This window comes from Convolutriloba macropyga, chromosome 6 (assembly GCF_964194025.1).
Source record: "Convolutriloba macropyga chromosome 6, txConMacr16.3, whole genome shotgun sequence".
Lineage (NCBI taxonomy): Eukaryota > Metazoa > Xenacoelomorpha > Acoela > Convolutidae > Convolutriloba > Convolutriloba macropyga.
Window position 1 is genome coordinate 47,730,420 of NC_134473.1, and position 27,550 is coordinate 47,757,969.

Consider the following 27,550-nt stretch of genomic DNA (forward strand, 5'->3'; position numbering starts at 1 on the left):
AATTGTCTAAGGTATTATCAAGTCTGAAGGATTAAATTTCACTGGAATTAATTGAACTAAATGTTTGAAATGCTAAACGAAAGAGGAGAGGGAAAGACGATGATCATCATGGCCGGCAATTACCACGACTGTGTAAGTTTTTGGTCAGCGTAGCTGTTCAAAACATTGCGCAAGTGCACCAGCCTAGCTGCTCTGTATGCGTCATCCGCTCCTCCTGCCTTTTCTTCTGTGATGTATTTGATTCTGGATGTGGTTATTCCGAAAATCACGAACGTCTCTGGTAGTTCATGTGATTTGAAACTTGATCTCATCCTAATCATTCAAACAGACCAGAAGCAACAGGGTGGAAAGAAAATGTGAAGAGAGTGTGAGAGAGAAAGAGAGAAGGAGAGGGGAGAGAGAGTTAGAGAGAGAGAGAGAGATAGCGAGAGCGAGAGCGAGAGCGAGACCAAGTTTGGGAGCGAGAGCTAGAGTGAGAGCGAAAGCGAGAGCGAGAGCGAGAGAGAGAGAGAAAGATGGAGGGAGGGATGGATGGAGGGAGGGAGGGAGGGAGGGTTCTTCAACTGCGATTGCAGAGGACGGAACTCGTCAGGAGAGCAAAAATGATTTTTGTCCGTAGATATGATATGATATCAGCGTAGCGATATTTCGCGCAGAGAGATTTGCTGCCAGTTGTTTCAGCGCTTTTGAGGCTGATGGGCCAACTCCACCAGTGCATGCGAAAACAAGCGCACAGAATGTTGCTTTCTCAACCTCAGTTACTCTTTGTTCATACTTGTTTTTTTGACAGACTGATGACACTTTTAGGCTTCGCTACTGTTTTCAGGGCAAATTTTTGCCAGCGGATTAAAAATTTCAACATCAGAATATGTTTTTTGAAACTCGATTCCCAAAGTCCATTCGAATTGATATCTAATCTTGCATCATCATCAATTGGTTAAAGAGCAAATGTTTCCCCTTTTTAACGGCTGAAGATGAGGTTCGATATCGACGTAACAGACATCACTTAATGGAATCGCGGAGTTCATTATGTCTCATCTGCTTGTATCCTCCTTTCGGACAGTGGAGGGAATGTGCAACAGTGAAAATTTCATTGCATGAGCATAGTGAGTCGCAGCAATAGCGAATTGTAATGCCATCACGAAACTCGCTTTTTGTTAAGTCAAAGTGATATCGCTTCAATGGCATAGCGTTTAACCAGCTTGATGCTCCCTTTTCAATAGATAAAATTTTGCAAAGACAAAGTGTTGCAATCCTACCTAGATGCAGTATGTGCCCTTGAAAGAACAAAAAAAGTTAGTGATTTGGCACGACTTTATCAATAATACGCTAACACCTCACAAGAAAACAGAAGCTAGTCCCATAACAGAATTACTATCAATTATCCAAAAGTACAAGACCCGTATCGAAGCCGTTGTTTATATTCAACGCTTTGGAGCTCCTCAGGCTCTCAGCCAGTTGAGGTCAACTGGAATTGTAGTTATCGAAGCATTCAAGCAGCTCACATCACACCGAAATAGAAAGAAAGCCACGTTAATTAACGATTTAAATCAACTCCATCCGTCAGTCAAATTGGAAGCTCGTCTACTGTTTGTGGTTTGGAAGAAAAGAGCTGCACTAGACAATTTTGGTCCCAAGCAATTCAAAAAGCTTAGGCAGATACCCAAAAAGAACAAGCCCTCAAAGAAGCAACGACAGAAAAAGAAACAACAGGCATCTTAAGTAAGTACTCTGTGTTCATACTGAGCATCCTAGATCCTTTTTTGGCGGGGAGGCGAGGTTTGAGCATTTGTACTTGCGACAATGTCTGAAGGTACACGCTCTAGAAAACAATCTACCAAGTATCCATGCGGAGAATGTAAAAGAAAATGTCTTTCGTGTTTTGCCTGTGGCACATGGTATCATTCAGGAATGTGTTCTGGTATAGCTGCCAGTATTCTAAGTTCGCTAACAAAGCAATTTTCCCCAATTCTGCTTAAGAAAACTGCAAAAACTCTTTCCAAATCGATCAAAAGTCTGTTCAACAATTTTGGAAGGTTACACAGTGTTCCCGGTTCTTAGACGCAGGGTTTGGTCTCACCAATCTTCAAAGATGGTAATAAAAGTGAAGTGAAAAATTATAGACCTGTCACACTGCTCAACATCATATCCAAAGTTTTTGAGAAGTTAGTCTTGAAGTTTTTCTCAGAACATTTGTTGAACAGCATTACATCCTGTCAATTTGGTTTTGTACCGCGGAGGTCTGTAATCCTGCAGCTTATCTTGAGTCTGTTCAATATCTTTGAAAATATTAGTGCATCAGAAGAGTTCTGTTTCCTAGTATTGTTTGATTTCTCCAAGGCCTTTGACAAAATAAAGCATTCAGTTTTGATGAAGAAGTTAGCAAGGATGAAAATACCACGAAGACTCTTTTTACTTATTAAAGATTATCTGACTGCCAGAACACAAAGTGTAAATGTTGACGGCTACCAATCTGAGAAACGCCTGGTCTCTTGCGGATTTCCTCAAGGCTCTGTACTGGGACCTATCCTTTTCTTGATCTACATTAACAACCTGACAAATGTAGTCTTTTCATCTCCGGCACTATTGTTTGCAGATGATTTAAAACTAATCCATTGTTCCAAAAAGCACAGTTTAGAGACGCTGCAAGTTGATCTAAATAATATCCACAACTGGAATTTCCAAAACTGCCTCCTTCAAACAATTTGCTTTCGGGAGTCGTGTCGAGGAGGTTGTTCTCTCTCTCCAGAAAATAATTTGATCCAAGAGAAGAGGGCCGTTAAAGATCTTGGGCTAACTATAGTCGACACCCTAAATTGGAAAGAAAATGTGCGGAATCGAATAGCGAAAGCAATGAAGTTGTTTTATCTCGTTCGAAGGAACACCAGCTGCAGAATTTACATGAAAACTAAGGTTCACTTATATAGAGCTATTATAAGCCCGACATTAATGTTTGCATCTGAATGCTGGGAGCTAAAGAGAAACGAGAATCAAATTTTAGAGCGGTTTAATAAAAAGGTCATGAAATGGATGACAAACAGAAATTGTTACAAAGAAGCTATTGTTCAAAGCAATATACTGCCACCACTCTACTTTAAAGTCCTAAAAGATCTACTTTTTAGCAGCATAGTGTCAGGAAAGTACGATGTCGACTTGCGCAACTATTATGTTATTCATTGGGCCGGAAGAAGATCTAGGGTTATACTGCCAGAGATTCGATACGAAGCGCAGAGAAACAATTTTTGGTATAGAACTGGATTTCGGGTGAACATCTTCCAAAGGAAATATAACTTCTTCGACAACATTAATTTGAAAGCAAGACTTCTAGAATTAATGTGGAAATTTTTCAACGAAAACTGGGCTGAGAATAATTTCTGTAGTTGGATCTTTTTGTGCCTGTGCCAGAACTGTCGTGCAAATTCTATGTTATAAATCCGGGACTTATACTCCCCGTGAAATGTCTTCAAAATTTTCGGCAATAAAATTATCATTGTCTATGGAGTGTGCTTGCTGACCTGGTCAGTAGTTTAATCATGAAATGGATTTTCTGAGAAACTATCGATTTCTTTTCTGAAGCATCTCAGTGTGGTTGCTGTTAAAATGTCTCGGCGGCACCCCGTCATGTTTCAATCTGTCTGTGATTTATATGCCACTGATCAGAATATTTCATAATCCATATGGAGTGTTTTGATCAATGACTTCACAACATTCTCGGATGGACAGAGACCATTAAAATTTGATCTCTGTGAGCTTTGTTTCCTAAAAATCTCTCAACGTTGTTGCAAAACTTTTTTTTTGTTGAATTCAGCCACATTGTTGTCTTTGGCATAATGAGCACTCTAGAGGTGTAACTGTTGTAAGCAATCTTTTTTGCCAATCAACGGGTTGATAATTGAATATCTCATCTTCGTTGAGATGACAGTCCCTTCTTTTGGGAAGCGCAAGGTGACGTGGCCTTGCCGAATCTTTATTATTTACATATACAGTAGGCATTATCATTATGGCCGAGGTTCATTTAGAAGGTACTCTTACCTTCTAAGAAGGTTTTCTTAGAAGGTTTTCTTAGAGTTTCAAAAAAAACGGGATATTATTTGGAAGGGTTTGAAGCAAATAGTTTTTTTGTTCAGTCATTTAAGAGGTCATAGTGTCATAAGCTTAGTTCAGAATTTTTTTTACCGCCGGCTATTCATTGCCATTGCTCATCAATTAGCGTAAAGAGGTTTGCCAAAAGCGGTACTCCATCGACCCATATTCTTCGTCCGTAATCTGCTGTGTTTTTGTACGAAGCCAGTTGTTACACGGGTGATGCTCCGATGTTGTGACACTAGTGATGCCCTATCGCCAAAACGTCCCTCTAATGTTACCTGTGGTTATTGTATTGAATTTTGCGAATTTAAGTATAGAGGCTTTATTGCGGTAAAATAACCGTCAGAGCTTATAAAGGCTTTATACTATAATTTTTGAATTGCGAGTTAATTTTTACTCTTTAAATACCTTATTCTTGCAAAAAATACATTTTAATTGCTCGCAAACAGGCGTTCTATAAACGGAACTCTGAATTCAATCAATTATTGCTGTGCAAAAACAAATGAGTAGATTGCGCAAAACAAAATGGCTGTACAAAAGTTTTAATGATAATAATGGCAATGTCATTGCTAAAAAATTTTATTCATTTTGGAACCCAAGAAAAGTTAGTTTTTAAACCTTTCATGCTTCCCAGATAAACATTCTGACGACTGCATGCAAGGGTCTCTTTCAACTTCCTCAAAAATATGATTGAAGATTTGTTTTTTTAATTTTTATTTTCGTTTTCGGAAGTGACAAGGTGAAGAATTGCAGTCCTGTAAAGCTTTTCTAACGAATGAATTTTCCAAATTAGAGCTTTCGAATTTATAGCCCCAGAACTCGAGTCCAGTTCTTTCTTTTTTGTTCATTTTCCGGGTTTTAAGCCGAATTGGGTGGGACAACTAGCATGGCCGAAAAGTTGAGTCCCAGGAAAATCTCATTCCATAACGGGTTATAAACACAATTTTCAAACACCTAAAAAGTCTCAATATATCCGAAAGTCTACAAAAAGTGATTATAAAGGATAGAAAATCTACGTCCAATCTTCAAGAAAAAGCTAAATTTTTCAACGAGCTTTTTCGGGCTGATAACCCAAAACTATTTTCACATTGAGCACATAAAATGCAAAGATTCAAAACTTACAAACTTCGACACTTCTAGAGTAGTAATCTATAACATCTTAAATGATCTATACACTCGGAAATCACGGGGTCCAAATAGCTACCCACCCGTGTATTCCAGGAAACTGTAAAATCAATGAGCAAAATCATGCATAAATTAGTCAAGAACATCAAACAACTGAGGACATTCCGGACTGTTAAAAAGTTGCTGCGATAACACCTATTTACAATTAAGATGACAAACGTCTTGTGGAAAATTACCGCCCTGTTTCTCTAGTAAACGTAGATAGTAAGGTACTGCAAAAATGCATTTATAAAGCACTCTATCGACTCTTCACGAAATACCCGTGCGAAAACCAACACGGTTTTGTAAGGAAAAGATCAGTTCTGACGAATATGTCCTTTTTGAAACAATTTTATGAAGCGATAGATTATAGTGTGGATAGCGAGGTTCTTTCTTTTTACAGTGACTTTTCAAAGGCATTTGGCAGAGTTAGAGGGTGTATATTGGAAATGCTCTCCGGCTGTTTGAGGGAATGGAAACAATACGTAACGGTGGAAAACTTCAAATTGGACGAACTAGTAGTAACGTGTGGTGTACCACAAGGATCTCTGCTGGGACCGCTACTCTTTTGCTTTTCCATAAACGACTAACCAAGTTCAGCGAGCCCTTTATCTTTGCTGACGGTTTAAAAATCCTGTGTGTAGGCAAAAACCGTGAAGTTCAAGAGGAATTGAATCCCATCGAAAAATGGGTAGCAGAAAATCAAATAACCTTGGCCCTAGACAAATTTACAAATCTAACCTTCAGAGGAAAGGATGAAACATACCATATATGTGACACAAATTTGAAACAACAAACAGAAGTGCAAGACGGGTGTAATGGTATGTGGATACTTGAACTGATCATGTCTTACTGAAAACAGGCTGATGAGAGCGAGCAAAGTGTCATGTAGTCTACGACGAAATATTGCGAAAGAAGTCAAACAATTCACAAAACTCGGTTTTTACAAATCGCTTTTGTTACCAGTCCTAATGCATAGTCTTAATTTGAGCACATAAAATGCAAAGATTCAGAACTTACAAACTTCGATACTTCTAGAGTAGTAATCTATAACATCTTAAATGATCTTTACACTCGGAAATCACGGGGTCCAAATAGCTACCCACCCGTGTATTCCAGGAAACTGTAAAATCAATGCGCAAAATCATGCATAAATTAGTCAAGAACATCAACCAACTGAGGACAATTCCGGACTGTTGAAAAGTTGCAGCCGTAACACCTATTTACAATTAAGATGACAAACGTCTTGTGGAAAATTACCGCCCTGTTTCTCTAGTAAACGTAGATAGTAAGGTACTGCAAAAATGCATTTATAGACCACTCTATCGACTCTTCACGAAATACCCGTGCGAAAACCAACACGGTTTTGTAAGGAAAAGATCAGTTCTGACGAATGTCCTTTTTGAAACAATTTTATGAAGCGATAGATTATAGTGTGGATAGCGCGGTTCTTTCTTTTTACAGTGAATTTTCAAAGGCATTTTGCAGAGTACCTCATTATAAGCTGTTGAAAGAAGAGCAATATTGGAGTTAGAGGGTGTATATTGGAAATGCTCTCCGGCTGTTTGAGGGAATGGAAACAATACGTAACGGTGGAAAACTTCAAATTGGACGAACTAGTAGTAACGAGTGGTGTACCACAAGGATCTCTGCTGGGACCGCTACTCTTTTGCTTTTCCATAAACGACTAACCAAGTTCAGCGAGCCCTATATCTTTGCTGACGGTTTAAAAATCCTGTGTGTAGGCAAATACCGTGAAGTTCAAGAGGAATTGAATCCCATCGAAAAATGGGTAGCAGAAAATCAAATAACCTTGGCCCTAGACAAATTTACAAATCTAACCTTCAGAGGAAAGGATGAAACATACCATATATGTGACACAAAATTGAAACAACAAACAGAAGTGCAAGACGGGTGTAATGGTATGTGGATACTTGAACTGATCATGTCTTATTGAAAACAGGCTGATGAGAGCGAGCAAAGTGTCATGTAGTCTAAGACGAAATATTGCGAAAGAAGTAAAACAATTCACAAAACTCGGTTTTTACAAATTGCTTTTGTTACCAGTCCTAATGCATAGTCTTAATTTTGCGCAGGTCAGAAGAACAGATATGGTAAAATAGGGAGAATTTCAAAAGAAAGCCGTAACTTGGATCTTGCGTTCATGCCATGAACTATATAGCAACCAACTCAGGATACCAAATGTCTTACCCCTTCCCATGTATAACCAGTTGAATGGTATCATGACACTTGCAAAATTTAAGAACGACAAAAGCGAACACATCCTCTTCCCAGAAATAAAGGAGCTTCCGGGAAGAAGCAAAAAACTTTAATTTACGAAAAAGCAGAACTAAAAGGCGAGCGGCGAATTCAATTTCCAGACATGCAAAATAGTTGATCGAATGAACAAAAATTTGGATTTTCTCAACTCGAAGGGATTGAAGAAACGTGTGTTAAAGGAAATGTGGAAGTTTGTTATTGAAAGTTTTTGCGATCAAATTATCTGCACATGGCATCTTCATTGCGACTTTGGAACATGCAGAGAGAGTTGAACAAAATTTTAATGTGTGACTAGGGATAAAGTCACCTCAGTGATAATTGAGAATCCTCAAAACAAACAAACAATTCAGTTGTCTATCAGGTGTTAGAATAAGATTTTGGTTGACTGACTGAATGATAGTTGCTGAATAATGAATGTGACTGAAAAACAAAGCGTTGAGAATGAGATTTTCTTATTGTATGGAATGGTTATCCTTATTGTATAACTAGCCTTAATACCGGCATCAATTTTTATAGTATGTTTTGTTTCTTCTTGGAAAGTTGATAATATATCAATGTGGACGTCTAGGTATTTTATTGCCTCTTTTTCATCAATGAGTACATTTTCAACAACCATAGGTGTATTGGTAGTTCGTTTTGTTTTGGTAAAGACTGAGTTCTGTTGAGGCATTGTGGTCTCAGCAGCTTCGATTTGATAATTTGTTCACTTGGACTAGTAGAGCTGCTCAGCTATTTAATGCGCTCTGTGCATCAAATTGCGATTCATTTCGTCGCTCCATTTATTTGCTCTCGGACGCTCTGGGCCATCTAAAATTTGATGCACGGAGCGCATTAAGTTGCTGAGTAGCTCTACTAGATCAAGTGAACAATTCATCGAATCGAAGCTGCTAAGACTACATAAAATAATGGTGTAAATGGTAGTTTTTGGTGAAAGCGACCCCCTTAATCCAAGGCTGACTACTACCGCAGCTAACCCCTCGCTGGTCTTTTGAGAGAACTTAGCCCGACTTCAAATTTATTGCTTGTAAAGGTAATTTTGAAACTGATGAGCATCGTAAGAACGTAAACTTTCAAAGAAAACTTCTCACGAATTCGAAGTTTTGCCCTCTTAAAGGTTTTTTTTGTCTTGTTGTAAAGACCTTTTTTTTACAATTTGGCGGTCAAGCGTTATCTTTGCTCTTCCCTGATTTTGTTAAGAGCAAGGCGTATTTTAATTTTTATAGGGCACAGAATCTAACAAGCTTGTTCAGAGTCAGACCTCAACGTCTACAGCTTATATTATATCACTCTTTCTATCCCGTTTTAGTTTGTTGGTTTTTTTATTTAACTCCAATTGATATAAAATGCTTTTCAGGATGTTATGGAAGCTAAACTAAAGAAGGCAAAGAGGAAGTCAACGAATGGTTCGAAGGAAGACAGAAAGAAAACTAAATTAAGCAATGGAACAATTTCAATGAGTGGATTTGTAGAATCTTACTTTCGGAAGCATCAAGTTGCCAGTAAACTTCCCAGGCCACCCCCATTTTCGCCATCAAAATGCAGTAATATTAATGGGCAAGCTATTTTTGGCTGGATGATTGAACCCGTGGACGACAATGAGTTCTTCGCCAATATATTTGAAACTCAACCACTTTTAGTCCAACGTGCAGGCCTGGAGAGTAACGAGTGGATATCGACAAAAGAGATCGATTCAATTCTTCGTGAAAAAATTCTTCACTATGGTGTGAATATAGACGTGACAAGCTATGAAAATGGTCAACGAGAAACTCATAATCAGGAAGGCAAGTTGATTGATTATTACATGATGTTGGCCGATGGATTTGCTTTTTAAGACAACTCATTTTATTCTAGTTTAGGACGAGCACATGCGGGACCCATCTGGGACTTCTATCAAACGGGCTGTTCAATAAGGTTACTCAATCCGCAAACTTTCTGTCAGAAGGTGTGGGAGAAGTTATCATATCTACAAGAATATGTTGGCAACTTTTGTGGTGCTAACGTGTATCTTACTCCTCCCGGCACGCAGGGTTTCGCACCCCATTGGGACGACATAGAGGCCTTCGTGATCCAACTTGAGGGATGTAAGCGATGGAGAGTGTACAAGCCTACTACTGTACTACCAGATTATTCCAGTCATAATCTAGAGTAAGTACGTCAACTTTTGTATTTCATGACCTCAAAAAGTTTCTTCACCGCATATCTGGAATTATTAACGGTTTTATTGAGCAGTCATGTGAGATATATTGCCAGCGTAACTTACGCACAAAATTTTTAATTGATTTGTGTATTTAAAATTATGATTCGTGCAGCCGTTGCTCTTGGTTTATCAGTGGTGTCTTTCGTAGAAGTTGATTTTAATTTTTTAAAAACAATTGCAATTCTCTAATTAGTTAAAATATTTTGTGCCGTATGTTATTCATGTGATCCGTTTATGTTTTCGATTCCTCTAACGTCACTTCTTGGTAAATTAAAGACTTGTTCTGTGTGTCATTGTAAGAATGCTGAAGTTTGGAAGATTGATAATTGCTCTCAAGCTAAGTTTATAGCAATTATATTAGTCCGGTGGTCTTTTTATGCAATTTTTCGCTTGAACAATTTGTGGTCTGACCCATTTGACCTTTCTTCTGCGAAAACAGTTAACGCTCGGCGGCCATTAAGTTCTCATAGATCCTTACGCCTAACCAGTGTCTAAGCGATTCACAAAACTGTTTTGAGGAGACAATTTCATGGTGCCAAGGGCGGTTCTTAACCTTGAAAATTTGACACCCCCAGTCCCCACACACACTACCAACACACCCCCAGTCACCCCTCTTCTATCTGGCTGTTGCTACCTCTCTCGTACATCCCTCCCAACCGTACCCTACCCCGTCTTCTAATCGCTTGAACCCCCATCACTGGAACACCGACTCAGCTACGCCCGCCCACTCCGCCCTCCCGCAACGCAAGCATCTCTAAGCCCCAGCGGGGTACTACCCAAGCCAGCCGGTCGTTAGAGCAATTCGCCCGTCGTTAGTAGGTTATTAATTGCTCTCAAACGAAGTTTGTAGCAATTATATTAGTCCTGTTGGTCTTTTTTTATGCGATTTTTTGCTTGACCGATTTTTCGTCTGACGCTTTTGACTTTTCGTCCTCAAAAACGGGATAAACAGGTAGCGCCCAGCGGGCATTAAGTGCTCTTACAGCCTTTCAGCTCTGTTTCAGCGCAAACTGTTTTGGAGACTTATACTTATACTTATGGTGTGAAGGGTGGTTCTGAGAGGTTGAGAACCCCCCCCCCCCCCCGTTGACCCCCATCCCCACCGCGCTGTTGCCCCCCCAACCCAGTGTTGCCCCCATCAGCCCCCAGTGCACCCCCCCCCCCCCCCCGTGGCTAGCTACTGACGAAGCCAACCGCTCGCCGGTCGTTTGAGAGCAATTCGCCCGACGTTAGTCGGTTATGTTGTTTATTTTAGAGGAATGCTTTAGTAAGAAGGCTATGTTGGATGGTATGTTGCTCTAAGGTCCGAGAGCTATCTGTTTACGTTTTTTTTGTATTTTCAGTGCCATTGAATAGATTTAAGAGGTTTGTCTTTTTTTTCGCACATTGAGGAAATATATTCTCAATTCGGTTTTCTTTCAGCCAATTATGGCCGATCGATATATTCAGCATTGTATATTGTTTTTTTCACATTTTCCATATTTTACGCAGTTTTTTTCTTGGCTAATTTTCGAAGTTCAGCCTTTTGTCATCAAAACTGTCAAGAAATCAGCTTCTTTAGTTCACTTTCTGAATTTGTCTGATTAGCACACCTACTAACTGTTGACACAATCTCCGGTAACTCCAAAGAGGGCAAGCTTTTAATAGCGCTTCCTTTCGAGAGTGTTCTTGAATTAAAAAATGTCGGTTTTTTCCTATTTCAACTCGCCAAATTATCGATGTCATAGTTTTTGGAACCATTGACTGTTCCTAATGGGCAAATAGCAATAGCAAAGCCAGTTTTGGTCTCATGGTTTTTTTACGGTCGGATTACAGCTCGAATTGTAAAACTAATTCGGATTGTAAACAGTCGCTGCCTTTTAAAATTTTTTGCATATTTTCGTTTAAATGGTAATTACAGAACAGTTTATATTGGCGCTGACTAATGAAAGGTCCAATTAGCTTTCTGAGAAATTTCGTGAAAGCCTGTCTACTTTTTAGGCCGAAAGCTTATTTTGTTTGAATTTTGTAAATACTTTTCTGTACATCAACAATGGATTATTGAGCTTCGCCACTTTCTTCGTTTACTGAACTTAGTAATAGCCGCATCAGCAATTCCAGGCGGCTATTATTGCGCTCCTATTTTTTTTACTTCGTCTAACAGATTTTTGTTTCTCCTTGTTCTGACTTTTTCAATGACTTCAGTGATGTCTACTGATTTGCTGTCTGTGTGACGTCATTTCTGCTTTTAGGTTTATTGCGTGACTTACCTCGCTCAAAAAAATGACTTCTGAACTCACTTATGGAGCTTTATTTTATGAACATTTACTAGTTAAAGATCAATAGTGTGAATCTAAGTAGTGCCAAACTTATGTGCCATAATTCTTGAGTATTTGTCTTGAGTATTTCATTTCGAAAAACATTTTTGAAAAACCTCTTTTAGGGCTTTTTCCTTATAGACCGTATATGTATCATAAAAATGACAGTACGTATCTTGCCCAAAAAATCTGGTGGTCTACTAAAAGACTTCTGGTCAATCTGCGTATCTTGTTTTTTTAGTTGTTTCAGTTCATGGAAGGCCGCAAGCGTCTATCGCGGCTATTTTCCGGCAATCTGCTGGCTATGTTTTGAACTTGAAAAAAAGTCGGGTCGTTTTTCTTATAATTTAAAATTAGTTTTTTGTTTTTCAGTGAATAGATTAAGGTTTTAACAGCTTCGACACCGTCTACTAGTTTAATTGAATAGTTTTTTGGCTTTATTTGTTGTTCTTTTTGCTGTCGAATGAGACTTCTGCATGATGGCAGGTCTTAGAGGCTTCCTATGGATGAACAAAGGTACTTATCTAATGATTCAGTTGATAGCTAAAGATTTTCATGCCTTTAAGTCAAATGTTAAGAAAGACATATTTTTTTTTACTTTTCACTTTACTGTACTTTGTGACTAATTGTTTCCTAGTCTCAATAATTACAGGTCGCATACCAAGTCATTGGTGTTTATTAAGCGCACAAGTGTATATATCCAATGTTTGGGGTTATCACACCGGGTTTTTGGCATTTTTATTGTTTTATTAAATTTTGTATTTTGTCTTTTTTGTTCTTCTTGTAGACGTGTGACATATTCTGAATAATGACAGATCTCAATGGCTCTCCTGAAAGAGATGAACCTATTGTATGATTCAGTTGATAGCCAATGTTTTTTGACTTAAAAATTAATTGTTTTCGAAACATACAACAGTTTTTTAACTTCGCCCTTTTTCTTTGGTCTTTTTGTTATCTAGTCTCATTATTCAGAGGTCGCATATCACAATACTGGTATTCAAAGAAGGTGGACCTGATCATATCTTATTGTTACTGACTAGAATTGGTTTTTTACTGCTTCGACCCCGTTTTCCAGCAAAGTTTAATTGAGTTTTTGGTTTTTGTCTGTATTTGTCGTGTTTTTGTAGACGTACGACATATTATGGATAATGGCAAAACTCAATGTGTTCATATGGAGATATGAGTGAACATAACCGTATATGAAGATTTCAGTTGATATTTAATGGTTTTCAATATTCGAAATTATTTGTTTTCAAAAAATATTTACGTATTTTTAACTTTGCCTTTCTTGATCATTTTTGTGTACTTTTTAACCGAGTCCTACTAAAAACTGATACCATGCTTTTTTTCCAGTAAGACATCAATTGATTTAATTAGCTTAGGTTTTAGTTGACGCTATTTTGACTTTTTATTATTGTTTTTTAAAGATTAATTGAGGTTCAGATGTAAATAATGATTTTTTGACTTTGTTTGGCTTGTCTTAATAAAGGCAGGCCTCATCGGCCTTTTTTTGGAATTGTTTACTTCACTAGGTGATTTGATTTGGAAGCATATTTTGCATTCAAACACCCATTTTTTTTAAACCTTATTTGAATTTTTTTAAGTTTTCTATCTTCCTCATTTGGTAGACAATTAAGCCAAAAATGTGGTTGAGCGGGGTGGGAATATAAATGCAAACGCATATTATGGCGTCTCCTTTTTCGTTTTTAGATTCGAGCGAATTAGATTATTAATACTGCAGACTTTTTAATGTTTTCTTCTGAGTAGTTTTTTGCAATTGTCACAAAAACTGAAGGAGCCAAATTATAGAGTTTTTAGCTTCATTACTTGCAAGGCAAATATAACGGGAGCTCAATGAGATATTTAGCAATGTGACTTGTTTCAGCGCTGCAACTCTTCCTGAACCAATAATTGATTGCGTTTTGAAAGCGGGCGACCTTTTATACTTTCCAAGAGGCTATATTCACCAAGGAAACGCCTTAACTGACGAGCATTCCCTGCACATTACAGTTTCAATGTTCCAGAAACACTCTTACTCCCATCTGATGTCTAAAGCATTGCCTAATTTAGTGGAAAGTGCGAAGCGGAACTCAATTGTATCTCGAGAATCGTTGCCACTGGATTTTCTCAATGCTGTGGGATCTGCCAATATTGCAAAGAACGATGGATCGTGTGCTCAACGAAGAGATGAGATAATTGGCACGATGCAGAATTTTCTGCGTGAAATGATTGAGCAAGTTCCGAGCATTGTTGACCAGTCAGCAGACGAGTTTGCTTTAAAGTAAGTTTACTTTTTGTTTTAGGAAATTGAATTTTCTGAAACTTTTACCTTATTTCAAGTACTCGGGGATCAAGGAGCAAAACTGAGTTACACACTGAAAGGTAATAGAAACTCTAAGGTAGTCTAAGGTAAGTTTCGACGCGAAGCGATAGCGAGGCTATTATTGTAGCGATTAGCGAATCTCATTGTTTTTTCTACAATTAAATGAATTTAAATTATATTTGGGCGCTCTAGTGTATATACGACTCAAAAGGAGTACTGGTGGCTCGTATTTTTTAATGGACGATGTTGATGTAATTGACACAGGAAATATTGCTTGCGAAAAATAAGAGCTCAGGTCAAATTGCTGAACAAAATCCAAGAGCACAGAGAGAATTCATACCGCATTTTCCAGAATGACGAATTTTTTTCAATGTGTATGTTGCGGTGGAGTACAGTAAGCTGACGTTGGTTTGGTCATTTTTAATTTGGTCATGTCAGTTGGTGTGTTCGTTCCTAATTTCCAAATTGCTTCCGCAATTCTTCCGTCAACGATTTCTTAAAGATCTTTCACAGAAAGGGTGTCAGTACAAAATTTAGTTTGCCTGATGGTAGTTTTTTTTTGGTTCACGAGCGACAATTTAACTTTTATATTAGAAAGAATTCAGTGCACTCTAGGCTAACTTTTGGCTGATTTCCCCTAATACGTTTGATCGTGTGCGCGGATAGAAAATTCTTGGCAAATTCTTGACTCGATATTGTTGCCTAGATTTTTTGAAGACTTACAGGCTACCAATTCATCAATACCACTAATACTAGCAATAACTGTCTGAATTTTTTCGGGAAAATGCCTGGAGTTTTTTGTGAAGTTTAAGAACAGTATCATGGGTTGACCATACGAAATTTTATAATGTATAAACAACAAATATGGGAAACTTGTAAATGAAAGATTAACCAGCAGTTTTTCTGACCTCTCTGACTTTTCAGGTATTAACTTCTGTTGGAGCTCAGCCTAGTATTTAGCAAACGCATTTTAGTAGAAATAAAATTGCATAGTTACAGTATCATGACAAGCCAAAATTAACACAACATCAAAGTTTGTTTGCTCATTCATTTTATACTATTTTCAGGACCTGAATACACCATAAAATGCGACTCAAACTATAACTCCAACTCAAACTACTTCACTTTCACAAAATCAATGCTTTGACTTATGCACAGGTTATGAAATCACCATCGCAATATTGTATCAGATTATTTAGAGTTGTTTGTGATGAATTCTCTGTTGGTGTAGCGCATTCAGCAAAATTTGACATTTGGGTCTTGTGACTAAAGCGTATGAAAAGAGCTTGAATACTACCTAAATAAGCGTGAACACTACCTGAATACTACCTAAATCTTGAAAATTAGGTCAACTTAAGCTGACATACAATTCAAGTAAGCGAATTCATTCTAGAGTGGTTATTTACCTGTAGCTATGTCTTGGTTCCGTAAATGAACTGAGGGATTGTACAGCTCTGGCTCTACTGAAACACAGTAACTTGATATAAGTAGTAAGATAATAGGGTACTAAGATAGGGGGGGTTATCCTTCGAATTAATACGTGTGATAATAGGGGGTTATCCTTGGCGGCGCTACATGTAAAACAACGGCCGTGCGTGATACATGTAAATTGGCATGTAGGTTGATTTGGGTGGAAAAGCCTGGCTAGAGTCATTTTTGAGTGAGCGTTCATAAAATCATATGGCTACAATTGCTACAGTTGATTTGAAGAGTATTCACGAAACTTATAAGGAAATCGAAGAAGAATATTCACAATACGGTGAACGGTTTTTATACTTTTTAGCTACTTGTCTTCATTTGGATCCTTAGATTGATTTAGATATAGCTTTGAAACTACGACCTTATGGTGGTTTGGTTGGCATCGACAGTTCAGCCCTCGACAAATATTTTAAATCGTTCAAAATTTTGAGACTGCATGCGATACTTCACGACGCTTCCGGTTTTGTATATGAATATAGTGAAAAGGGTCCAGGCTATTCCTACGTATTACCTTGTTCAGTCACAAATGAGTACCTTGGTCATGTGACTGGAATTGCTTTTTGTTTATACGTAAAATCCTTCAAAAATAGTTTATTCAATTTGCTGGAATGTTGAAATCTGGAGCAGTTGTTCTTGATTTTGAAGGCTTTAGAAGTAAAAAATCTGGATTTATAATAAAAGAACTTGCGGTATCTACCAAAAATTACAACGATACAATTTCGTTTTTACCTCCAAACTCATTTAACATACTTTCTTCGAATGAGCAAAGATCTTTCCTGTGGGTATCTAAATTTCTTCATGGTCTCTCGTGGGAGACAGGAGAGTACCCTTATCATTATTTGCAACAGATTTTTCAAAGTATAGTTCTTCGATTTCCCTTTTCTGATTTTTACGCAAAAGGATTAAAAAAACGGAAACTTTACGGCAGCTGTTACAGAGGAACGTTATCAACTTGGAAACTTTGTTTTGCCCAAAAATTGAACACTTGAAATTATATCGGGAGACACCAGTTTGTAAATTACATGCATTGAGTTGCCCAAAACGACAAAGAAGCAAGCATTGTGCCAATAAGAAGGCAAAACTCTTTTACCAGTGGATGACGAATGAATCGTCGGTTGGAAACCAGCTCCGTCTCTACTTCAAGTTAATTTGTCTCCAAATTTGACAGTTTACGGTTGCTTAACGCCTGAAAATCAGTTAACGGTTACTCTTATCAAGGAAGAACAAATTGACACAAGAGGGCAAACAGTTTTGAGAAAACAGCAGATCGTGTGTGCTGGTGCTGAAATAGAAGCTTTCAAGAAGTATCTTTCTCTACTGGAGTACTTTCAATTGTACCATGTCTTTACAAGAGAAAATGAAAAGGTTGAAACTAACCCTTTTACCTACGCCCAAGCGTGCAGTGCCAATTCTGATGTCTCTGGACGGTGAGGCTCTTCCCGATGAAATCAAGCAGCTGATTAAAGAGAACAATGTAGAGTCAATTGTTTTTAGAGATAAACAAGATTCGATGAATGCAAACTATACAATCACTTACAAACAAGGAGACAACGACTCTGGATATGTTTTGTATGAATTTTTTATTGTTGAATAATTATGTAACATTCTTGAAAAGCAATTCATTTTGAATAATTTTGTTTCAAAATGAGTCAAACCGAAGATCAACTAGATTCGGGCGGAGGCATAACTGACATGGTTTTTGACGCTGACCTCCAAGAAAGATGAGGTTTTGCAATTCGAGATTGCCTCGATCAGAGGTTGTATACTTTACACAAATCTTAATAATAATTTTTCTTATAACTGTGTCTCTCACCAAGTTGGTTTTTTTCAGTCTCGACTGTGAAGAATCCACATTTAGGTTTTCACTTCTCTCTTGTACAGTTGGATACGCTCTTCCAAATCCAAAGTTATGAATAAAATTATTTCCACCTCTGACCGGTTGTTCATGGCTGTTTGCGGGCCATCTTGTTGCGGGCAAACTGAGCTCATTTTCAAAATGTTATTGGTTGGCACTTTTTTTCCCAGAATTTCAAACAATTTATTATTTTTATCAGCATGATCAGCCAAAATTCCAATCGTAAGAGAAGAAACTGACTATACATTTTAAAAAATTCTCTAATTTTGAACTCATTTCAGAGTTAGACAACTGCCTCCTTGTGTTCGATGACTCATGTGAAGAAATTTTTAATGACAAAGAATTTTCAAAATTAGCAACCGCAGGGCGACACAGAAACATCAGTGTAATTTGTTAAACACAATTTGTTCCAGCAAAGCAGATGGTCCAGAACAATTGATCTAAATACAACACATATCATATTGTTTAAATCCCCACGTGACACACAACAGATTACTTTTATTGGTAGACAGTTGAATAACTCTCAATTTTTAAAAGAAAGCTATGAGCTGGCAGCTAAAGAACCGTTTGGTCATTTATTAATTGATTTGGATCCCAAAACATGAGACGTCTTGCGCTACTGTTCAAATATTGTTCCGCCAGGACCATCAATTTTTTATCTGCCATCAGCTAAAGCCGTTATTACAAGTTTAAGCGATGAGAGAGAAAGAAGTTTGTATGCTGGGGCGGCTGCTAAACATATCGGATACAAAACTAAAAGAGAAGATAGAGAGAGAGCTCCAAATCATTTCGTTAAGTTCCTTTGCGAATGTTTGCTCAACATTGTCAATGGTAATGTTCCAATACGAAAAAGATTTTCGCAAGGTTATGAAAAATCATTCAGAAAACTATTGTCTAGACAAACAAGTTTGAAAGAAAAGAGGCAACTTTTTGCTAGAGAAACAGATTTGGTCAAAATTGTTGGTTTCGCTTGTTATCGTTATTTGACAAAATCGTAATGCACACCGAAGAATTCATTTTAATTCCAAAACGAGTTTTTGCTTCACATCAACCGGTAAAAAAAGAAGTTTTGGACAATCCCCTTTATAAACAGAAAGCTGCACAGCTGTCTCTTTTGCAAAGAAACCAGTCGAACTCAATGGAAAAACCAGAGAAAGCAGTTGAACCAGTTGAGACTGCAGACAAAATGACTGAAACAGCAGAAGAGGAAAAAAACAGAACCCATGAGCGAAGACAGCGAGATTGAACCAGTAGTGAAAAAACAAAAAAGCAAAGATTTCGACTCCATATTGTTAGAGCTAGATTTTATGAATAAAAACCTAATCAAAAGATCAAAAATCATACTTGACTTGATTAACCAATCTGAAAAAGTAACTGTAGAGTCGAAAGACGTTCTTCACGTAAATAAAGAAAGACTGGGCATTAAAGCTTCAACATTTCTGTACAATCTGCAGCAACCAACTAAAAAAATTGACATTGAAAAATACTCCAAAATTTTAATTGCTCTTAATATCTCACCTCATCTTGTTGTAAATACACATGCCAAGCAAATCTTGGAAGCCTCGTCTGAAAGTGAAAAAGAGTTTTTCCCAAGTAGAGAACAACCCAGTCGGCAAGAGCTCTTCTCTAGTAGAGAACAACACAGTGGCTCGAAACCAACCCAAAAATGATTTGAAGAACCGGACCAAACGACAGACAAAGAAGAGACCAGTCAGAAGATGTGGTCTTTCTTTTCCTGAAGTAAAAAAAATGGATCAGTTTTATTTAAAAGGACCAGCATCGTATGGAAGCATAAAGCGGTTACAGACCCAAATCAAGCTCCCTCTAGGTAAAATTCAGTCCTATTTGGAGACAAAGCCGTCTTTCACAAAGTACCGTTCAATTCGATTAAAATTTCCCAGGCTTAAAGTTTTTGTAAAAGACATCAACGAAATTTGGTCTCTGGATTTGGCACACGTTGATAAACTGGCAAAGTATAACCGCAATATAAAGTATCTTCTATTAGCGGTTGATTGTTTGTCAAGATATTTACGAGTGGAACCAATGAAAACAAAGTATGCAGCCGAAGCAGCTGAAGCATTCAAAAAGATGATCAAAAACAAACAGCCCGAAAAAGTATGGGTTGACGATGGTACAGAATTTCTTGGAGCATTCAAACAATTGTGTACCAAACGTGGAATTCATTTATATAGTACCTTTAGCGAAAAACAGTCAGCGTTTTCAGAGAGGAACATTAAATCTCTCAAAAAGATAATTCATCGGTATCTTGAAGAAAAGTGGACCTATAGCTACATTGACCAATTAGGCCAATTTGTGAAAACAATCAATTCAAGAGTCAATCGAATAACAAAAATTGCTCCTAACAAAGTTACAAAAACGGATGTGCCACGACTAGTGTCATTGGCAGCACAAACAAGCTAGACTCAGAAGCCCAAGTTTTACATTGGAGACTTTGTGAGAGTAGTTAAAAAAGATAAAGCATTCAGGAAAAGTTATATGCAATCATTAACAGACGAAGTCTTTGAAATAACGGGAATACCGACATTAAGCCCACCAACATACACCTTAGCCGACGCAGACAAGGAACCAATTCAAGGAAAATTTTACCAACCAGAATTACAACTTGTCAGGCTCCCTCTTGTTTAAAATGTCCAACAACCGGTTTGAAGACGAGTTTACAGTTCACGTTGTTTCATCAGCTTCAATGGAAATATTTGATTCAAATACACTTGCATCATTTCGGAATTTTTTCAATGACGAAATTCAACTTGCAGGTGATTGGAGAGTGGCGCTAAGTGAAATCATATTCCCAACAAAAATATAGTAAACGGAAATCTAATTGCGTACAACTTAAAAGACTTTGAAGATTCCCAAAACATTTCTTCGGGAGCCAATGTTATTTCTAGACCTTATAGTGGACAGCAATTTAGTTTTTTTGCCAGGAACCTTTGATACAGTGGCTCAACTTCTTGCTACAATTAAGCGCACAATTGGCCTGCCCCATTTTTCAGAGAGTTGAAGAGCTCTGGAAATATGAAATTTTGTTTGGCAAGTATGAGGGAATTACGTTTCCCAGCGAAGAAGTTCCAAACATTATTGGATTTAAGGGTATTCCTGACGGTAATGGAATACACATTGGGTACAAAATGATTCCCAATGCGAACAGGTTTATGAAAAGTGATGATACGAAAGCTTATTATGGGGAGTTACCAGCTGACCTTTGTGCTGGAAACATCTAATTTTCATCTACACCAACATAATTGAATACCAATACGTTGGTGACACTAAGGCTGCTCTTTTGCGAGGCATTGATTCAAAACAACGTCTGAAAAACGGTAGTGTTTGTGAGCTTGAACCCACTCATCGGATAGTTTTTACAAATTTAGACTATAAGAAGCTCCTAACCAACACAATTCAATCGATTTCAATTGAACTGAGAACGGAAACAGGACAATTAGTTCCCTTTTCAGGAACTGGAAAAGTTATTCTTACACTACAATTCCAAAAATTTTCCCCTTAAAATGGATTCTTATTATGCCAATCAAGCAACGTCTTTGCTTCACTTCTCTGGACATTATCGTCAAAGAGGAAGTGGTTTTGGAGCTCTAGCTGCAGGCATTGGACGTGTTGCGCTACCTTTAGCACGTCGTTTCATTTTGCCTACAGCGAAGCGTATCGGGAAAGAGCTATTGAAACAAAGTGTTCCAGAGATTTTGGATGTAGTCGGAAGCAAAAAATCTTCTAAACAGGCGTTTAAAAATACAATCTCAAAAACTGTCAAAAAACAGACAGGGGGATCTCGCCAAAATACTTCACGTTGGAGGAATTCAATACGAGTCAAGCCACAGAAAGCAATCAACAAACGCAAAGAAACCATTTCAACGCACAGAGCTCCAAAAAGAAGTCGGTCAGTTTTTTTTGCCAGAGTGAACGATGATCGCTAATTTGTTACCATCAGAGGCAACTCACAGTTCTTTGGATTTGTTCGAAAAACCTTCTCTCTTAGTAACTTTCGATGGTAGTTTTTGTCAAAAGTTGGGCCCAGTCTACAGTCCAAATGGACCCATGTTAGAATTTGAAGTCGCCGGTGACCGAAATAATTTTATTGACTTACAGAAAATTTTCTTGGAAGTGAAATGTAAAATTGTCCAGTTATCAGAAGCTAATTTGAGATATGACGCGGGAGCAGCAACAGATGTTACGAAGACAGATGCTCCCTTTTTTTTGCAATAATGTTTTACATTCACTCTTCTCTGACTGTACAGTGTCTGCTAATGGACTAAAAATTTCAAACGCTAACGGAAACTATGCTCATAAAAGTTTTATTGAAACAGAATTTTCACATAACAAAGATGCAAAAAACACCTGGTTGGCATGTCAGGGCTATTCCTACGAAGAAAATCCAGGAGCGCTGTCAGGAGAAGAGTGCACATTTTACGGTAAAGTTGCAGTTGACTTTTTCACTTGTGACAGACATTTGCTAAGTGGTGTGACACTTCGCATTGCATTTAGACGGTCAATAGATGATTTTGTTATAATGTCTGACGATGCAGCCAAGCACTACAAAGTAAAAATTGTCGAAGCTAATTTGTATGTGCGCAAGATGACATTGAACGATGATGTCGTATCGGCTATAGAAAAAACTTTGTTAACAAGTCCAGCTTCGTATCCCTACTTGGAGACTCTAACAAAAACAGTCCTGGCATCAGCGGGTCTCCACAGTTGGAAACAAGAAGATATTTTTGCCAGAGAACCGATTCGTAGACTAGCAATTTGTCTGAACACTAACGAAGCGTTTCTTGGTAACAACAGACAAAATCCATTTAATTTCCGCAAATTCGACCTTGAGCAGATTTATATTTACCGAAACGGTTTACCTGTGGCAGACAGTCCAATATCAACAAGTGATGACAAACGTCTCTACTTTAATACAATATCGGATTTAGCTTACATCGACAATGGTCATGGAATAAGTTTGACAGAATACCCGAACCATTTCATAATGGTTTTTGATTTGACCAGCACCCAACAAGCATCCCATGATTTTATTCATCCTGAGCTTACAAATTCGTCAATTTCTATTGAGTTGAAATTTTCTGCGGCCCTACCGAACAATATAGAGATTTTCATTATTGGCGAAAAAGCGAGCACAATTTTTGTTGATAGTGCAAGAAGAGTATCAAAGAATCACATTCTGACTAATTAATGATGGATGAAGATGATATTAATGATTTAATCCAAGGCTGCAAAACTCTTAAATACAAATTTCATGGCGTGTTTGCGGCCAACAACTTTCCGGAAAAAATGAACAGAAACAGCTTCCTTATTGTTAATGCACCAACTGCTGAAAATATTGGCACCCACTGGTTACTTTTATGCAGAAAGAACAATCAACTTCTGTTTGCCGATCCCCTTGTTCGGCCCATTTCATCGTACAAACACCTATATCAAACAAAAATTTCTGTTGGCAACAATCACAATATCTATCAACTCTTGGAGAATCAACCAATTCAAAATGCAAACCCTAAACTTTGTGGACTGTTTTGTATTTATATTGCTCATTTTGTTTTCAATGCTCAAAAACTTGTAAATATTAAAGATAATGAATTGATTTGTTTTGCTTTTCATATGATGTTCTAACCTTACTAACTTGAAAAATTTATTTTTGAAAACTTTACTTTTTCTTCATACACAAAGCGAACACTCACTAAATCAGAATCAATATTCAATTTTCCATATCCACTCAAAAAAATATCCATAATTTGACAAAGAGCACCAGAATGAGGACCATACAAAATTGTTTCAACTCTGCGTAAAGTTTCACTATTAACAAAATCAGTTTGAATTTGTTTTGATGGAGGCCGACAATTGTAGAGTCTTTTGGTTAACTACTGGCATCTTGGCACTCGTTTTGGGATTGACATTTGTTTGTTTTGCAGAGCTGCTTTTCGATAGAGTGTTGTTGTTGTTAGCAAAAGCTGGTAGTCGTTTGCGCACTGATTGTGAATCAGTTTTTTCTGCAGAACTGTTGAATTCGATTGCTAATTTAAGCTTTGAAAACACATCTCCATTATTCTCCAAATTTGGTGCAGTCCAAAACAATAACTTGAAAGCTGTATAAACACAAGGCACAGGAAAATTCGGAATCAAAATGTGCACACACTGCATAACAATTTCCAATAGAAAAGGTAGGTTTCTCTTCCACAATGAGAAATTTGAACTTTTTCTGAAATTGTTTAAAGTAATTTGGAGAACGCTCAAACATCGCTTCAACCATCGTTGTTGACAACATCTTTTTGAATTTTTGGTTTCTTCGCTGGTGGTGGTTTTGGCGATGACTGCTGATCAGCCACTGAGTTCTGTATTTTGCTAGCTGAACTGACCAAATTATCAAACTCTCCAAGAGTTAACGAAATTCTCTGTTCAAACTCGTAATCGTCTGTTGCTTTTTTGAACAATTTCAGAAATACATATGCCCCTGTCCTTTCATAGGTTTTCAGCGTTGCCCTGATTAAGCGCTTATCAGTTTTGGAAATATCGAAATAACAATCTCCAAACTCTGTGTCTTTAGTGGAAGTGAAAGGCATAGTGTGCAACTTGTTTTATTACTTTCAAGTGTAATAATGTGTAAAACTACAATTCAATGGGTGCGGCAAGTTGGGATTAAACAAGTGTCGTCAAACTGCTTAATTAAATCCAAATGATTTGTGAATACAGTCTCAAGTACGCCTATGGGGTACTTGAGTCTGTCTGTTGTTCAAATATTGTATAAATAATTTCAGCTGTGACCTTAGAGATAAGACAAAAATTATATGTGACCCTAGGTGTGTACTTGAACCAGCAGTGCTGTGTACACTGTTTATTGGAATTATATGTGGACCATATGTTTTGGTTCTATAGAGAAAACAAATGTGACCCTGGGTGGGTTTTTGACGTCATTGAGGATTGTAGTGTACACTGTTAATTGAAATTATATGCGGGCCATATGTTTTATTTCTCTAGAGAGAACAGATGTGACCCTAGGTGTGTATTTGAACCAGCAGTGCAGTGTACACTGTTTATTGGAATTGTCCATATGTTTATATCTTGGAACAGATGTGACCCTAGGTGTGTATTAAAATTGGAAACATGTGAACTTACAGCAGTAGGGAAATTCTGATAAGAATAAACTTGTACCAGTGTACAATGAAATGCTAATAATAAACTACGTTCTAGATAAGAATTGAGTTAGTACAAACTATAGACTGTATCAACCCATGTATAATAACAAATGTAGAGCATGTAACAGAGCATATACACTACCAAAATTAAAACCAATTATGACCCCAGACATAAACTGTTGATTTACACGTTGTATAATACAACTTTAGAACTAGGTATTCATTTTCTTTAAACCTTGCGTTCAGTGCAGTTTGCTTTCTTTCAAGAGTTCGTTACCAGACAAACAATATTTTTCAACCGTCTTTTATCAAATTGGTTTTAATTTCTTTCTCAAATTTTGTGCAAAAAATTATGTCCGTTCAAATACTTGCTGAATCTGTTATTTCTTTCGAGCGAACAATGGTTTATCAGACAGTGTTCGAAAACTTTGTTGTGCTGATTCAACAGAAGAGACAAGGTGATGTTTGGCAAACTTACCAGCACTGTTTGATACCTAAGCTTTTCATTAACGCAATTGCTTCTTTACCAGAGAAAACAGAACCAGCAGAATGCAGTCTTATTACATCAGGGGGACATTTACCTCCAAAAGCTTTGCCAACATTTCAACATTTTGACATGGAGTCATTACCTAACGACGTTAAACGAATTTTGTTTCGTTACGATTGCGACTGTGTGCCTCTGTTTGAAAACCAGTTAGGGGCTTATCAAGCTTGCGAAAACTTAGCTGACATGTGGGGCATAAAGTCATCACCTTGCTCCCCAGAAAATCAATCGCAATTGGATTCAGCCAGCTTGCCAGTAACACCAGCAGTTGATCCGAGTCCCAGTTTGACGCCGACATCTAGTCCATCTTTCTTTGCGGGAATTCACAAGAACAATTCTACCGCTCTGCTCAGTGAAAACCAGTTTGATACAGCGTTACTTTCAGCTACACAATTTCAAACACCAGAACCAGCACGTGTTTTTGGCGTTACAGACACTCCAAAGATTTGCAATGCACCAAAGAAACGGCTACCTGAGAATTCTTTAATGGACTTATTTGATTGACTTGGAAAACTTTGATGAATCACCACAAACCTCTTATATAGTGAGTTGCTAACTTGATTTTGTTTCAATAAAGTGTGATTTCAACTTTTTGAAAGCTGAATTTAACTTTTGATATCTGTTTTTGTAGTTTTAAAATTGCTGAGCTAAAGAAATTAAAATTTCGCAACTGATCAAGTTCGAACATGTTCACTGTACATGCAAACTCCATACCACAGCTGTAGCATGGATTGATTTCCAAATTCAATTCATAAGTTGAAGAAATTTTCAAAAATTGAAAAATAATCAAAGAAAAATTTTGAAAAAATGCATTTCAGACTTCAATTTTTAACACTTAATTCTGTAGATGCGCTCTCCAGCTTACACTAGAATCACCTCCCATTTGTTACTCGGGAATCAATTGAAAGAAAAAGAGCATGTTTGTTAAAAAAAAACGAAAAGAACTCAAAAAAACTTTTTTTTGACACATGACCTCTGACCTTTGACCCCAAAAAAGACGGTTCCAAAAAATACTTGGGATGAAACTGATTGCTCAGTAAGGCTCAGCATACTCTAAAGTACAAAACATCTCATCACTTTCGTCAAATTTTACTCATCCGTTATGGAGATAATTAACCCCTAATTAGCGACTAATTAAGGGTTAATTAACCTAATTACTAATTACTAGAAAAAACATTTGAAATTTTTGCAACGATTTTGTAATCACTGCTTGATGCCTGACATTATTGCTCATAAGCATCATCATCAAAAAATGGCTCCTTCACCGATTTTCAAAACATCTGGCAATCAATGTCTCATTAACATCTGGCATTAATTAGCGTATGAAGTACCCTAAGGAAAGATGTTAGATCGGCTTTCTTCACATTTTTGGACTTGATGGGTCCTCAGTACAAATTTATCTCATAACAGCTGTCATCAAAAAAGGCCTCAGAAAAAAGACAAATGTTTATGTCATGTAATTGTCATGTAATTGTTAATTAATGACTTGATTGACAGAAAAATAAACTTTTTTTCTGTTTATTTTTGAGCAATTTTTTAATATGGGTCCTATGTTTTTCGGCAAGGGGAGCATTTTTGCTCATCACACTTAAGAACGTAGGACAACTCTAACCACCCGTAATTGAAAATGCATAAAATAGCGCATTTTATTACAATTTTAAAAATTATCATGTTTTTCCAGCTTCTCCAAAAACGTTTTTTGAAAAAAAAATGATTAGCAATACACTGTAGTGTTCCTTGTGGTGATATATTTTGGCATAGGATTGCAATGGAGAGTTGAAAACACATCTTTTTTCTCTCATAACTAACAAAATTTCGAAATAAAGGTAACCGCCAAAACCGACCAATCAGATTGCAGCATTTTGAAATTTTTGAATTTCGCGCACAGAAATTACATTCGTGCTTCAGTTTTGGTGAGCTTAGTCATTTCTTCAAGAGTTATTTAGTTGTTATCAAAGTTCTGTTAGAATTTGAAATTCATGGAAACTATTAGAAATGGTCTATTCATGCAACTTCTGTTCCGCACTCGTTTAGCACTCGTGGGAACCGTTCAAGACATCAGCATAAATTTCATCCAGACGATGTTGGCCTTCCTGTGTACAACTGCTCCCTATGTGTGTTCAATTCACGGAAACTGTCTGAATTGGAACAGCATATGCGAACTT

General features: G+C 37.4%; 2 protein-coding genes across 2 annotated transcripts in view; both read left to right on the top strand.

Annotated features, from left to right (window-relative positions):
* Positions 1 to 27,550, top strand: part of LOC142341718 (uncharacterized) — a 110,834-nt gene that overhangs the window by 39,632 nt on the left and 43,652 nt on the right. The window lies entirely within an intron of this gene.
* LOC142341719 (ribosomal oxygenase 1-like) overlaps positions 8,878 to 27,550 on the top strand; it is a 30,181-nt gene continuing 11,508 nt past the window's right edge. The window contains exons 1-3 of the mRNA XM_075392884.1: positions 8,878 to 9,311; positions 9,387 to 9,675; positions 13,910 to 14,305. Coding sequence (XP_075248999.1) covers positions 8,891 to 9,311; positions 9,387 to 9,675; positions 13,910 to 14,305 — 1,106 coding nt within the window. The 5' untranslated portion in view covers positions 8,878 to 8,890. The remainder of the gene's footprint in view (positions 9,312 to 9,386; positions 9,676 to 13,909; positions 14,306 to 27,550) is intronic.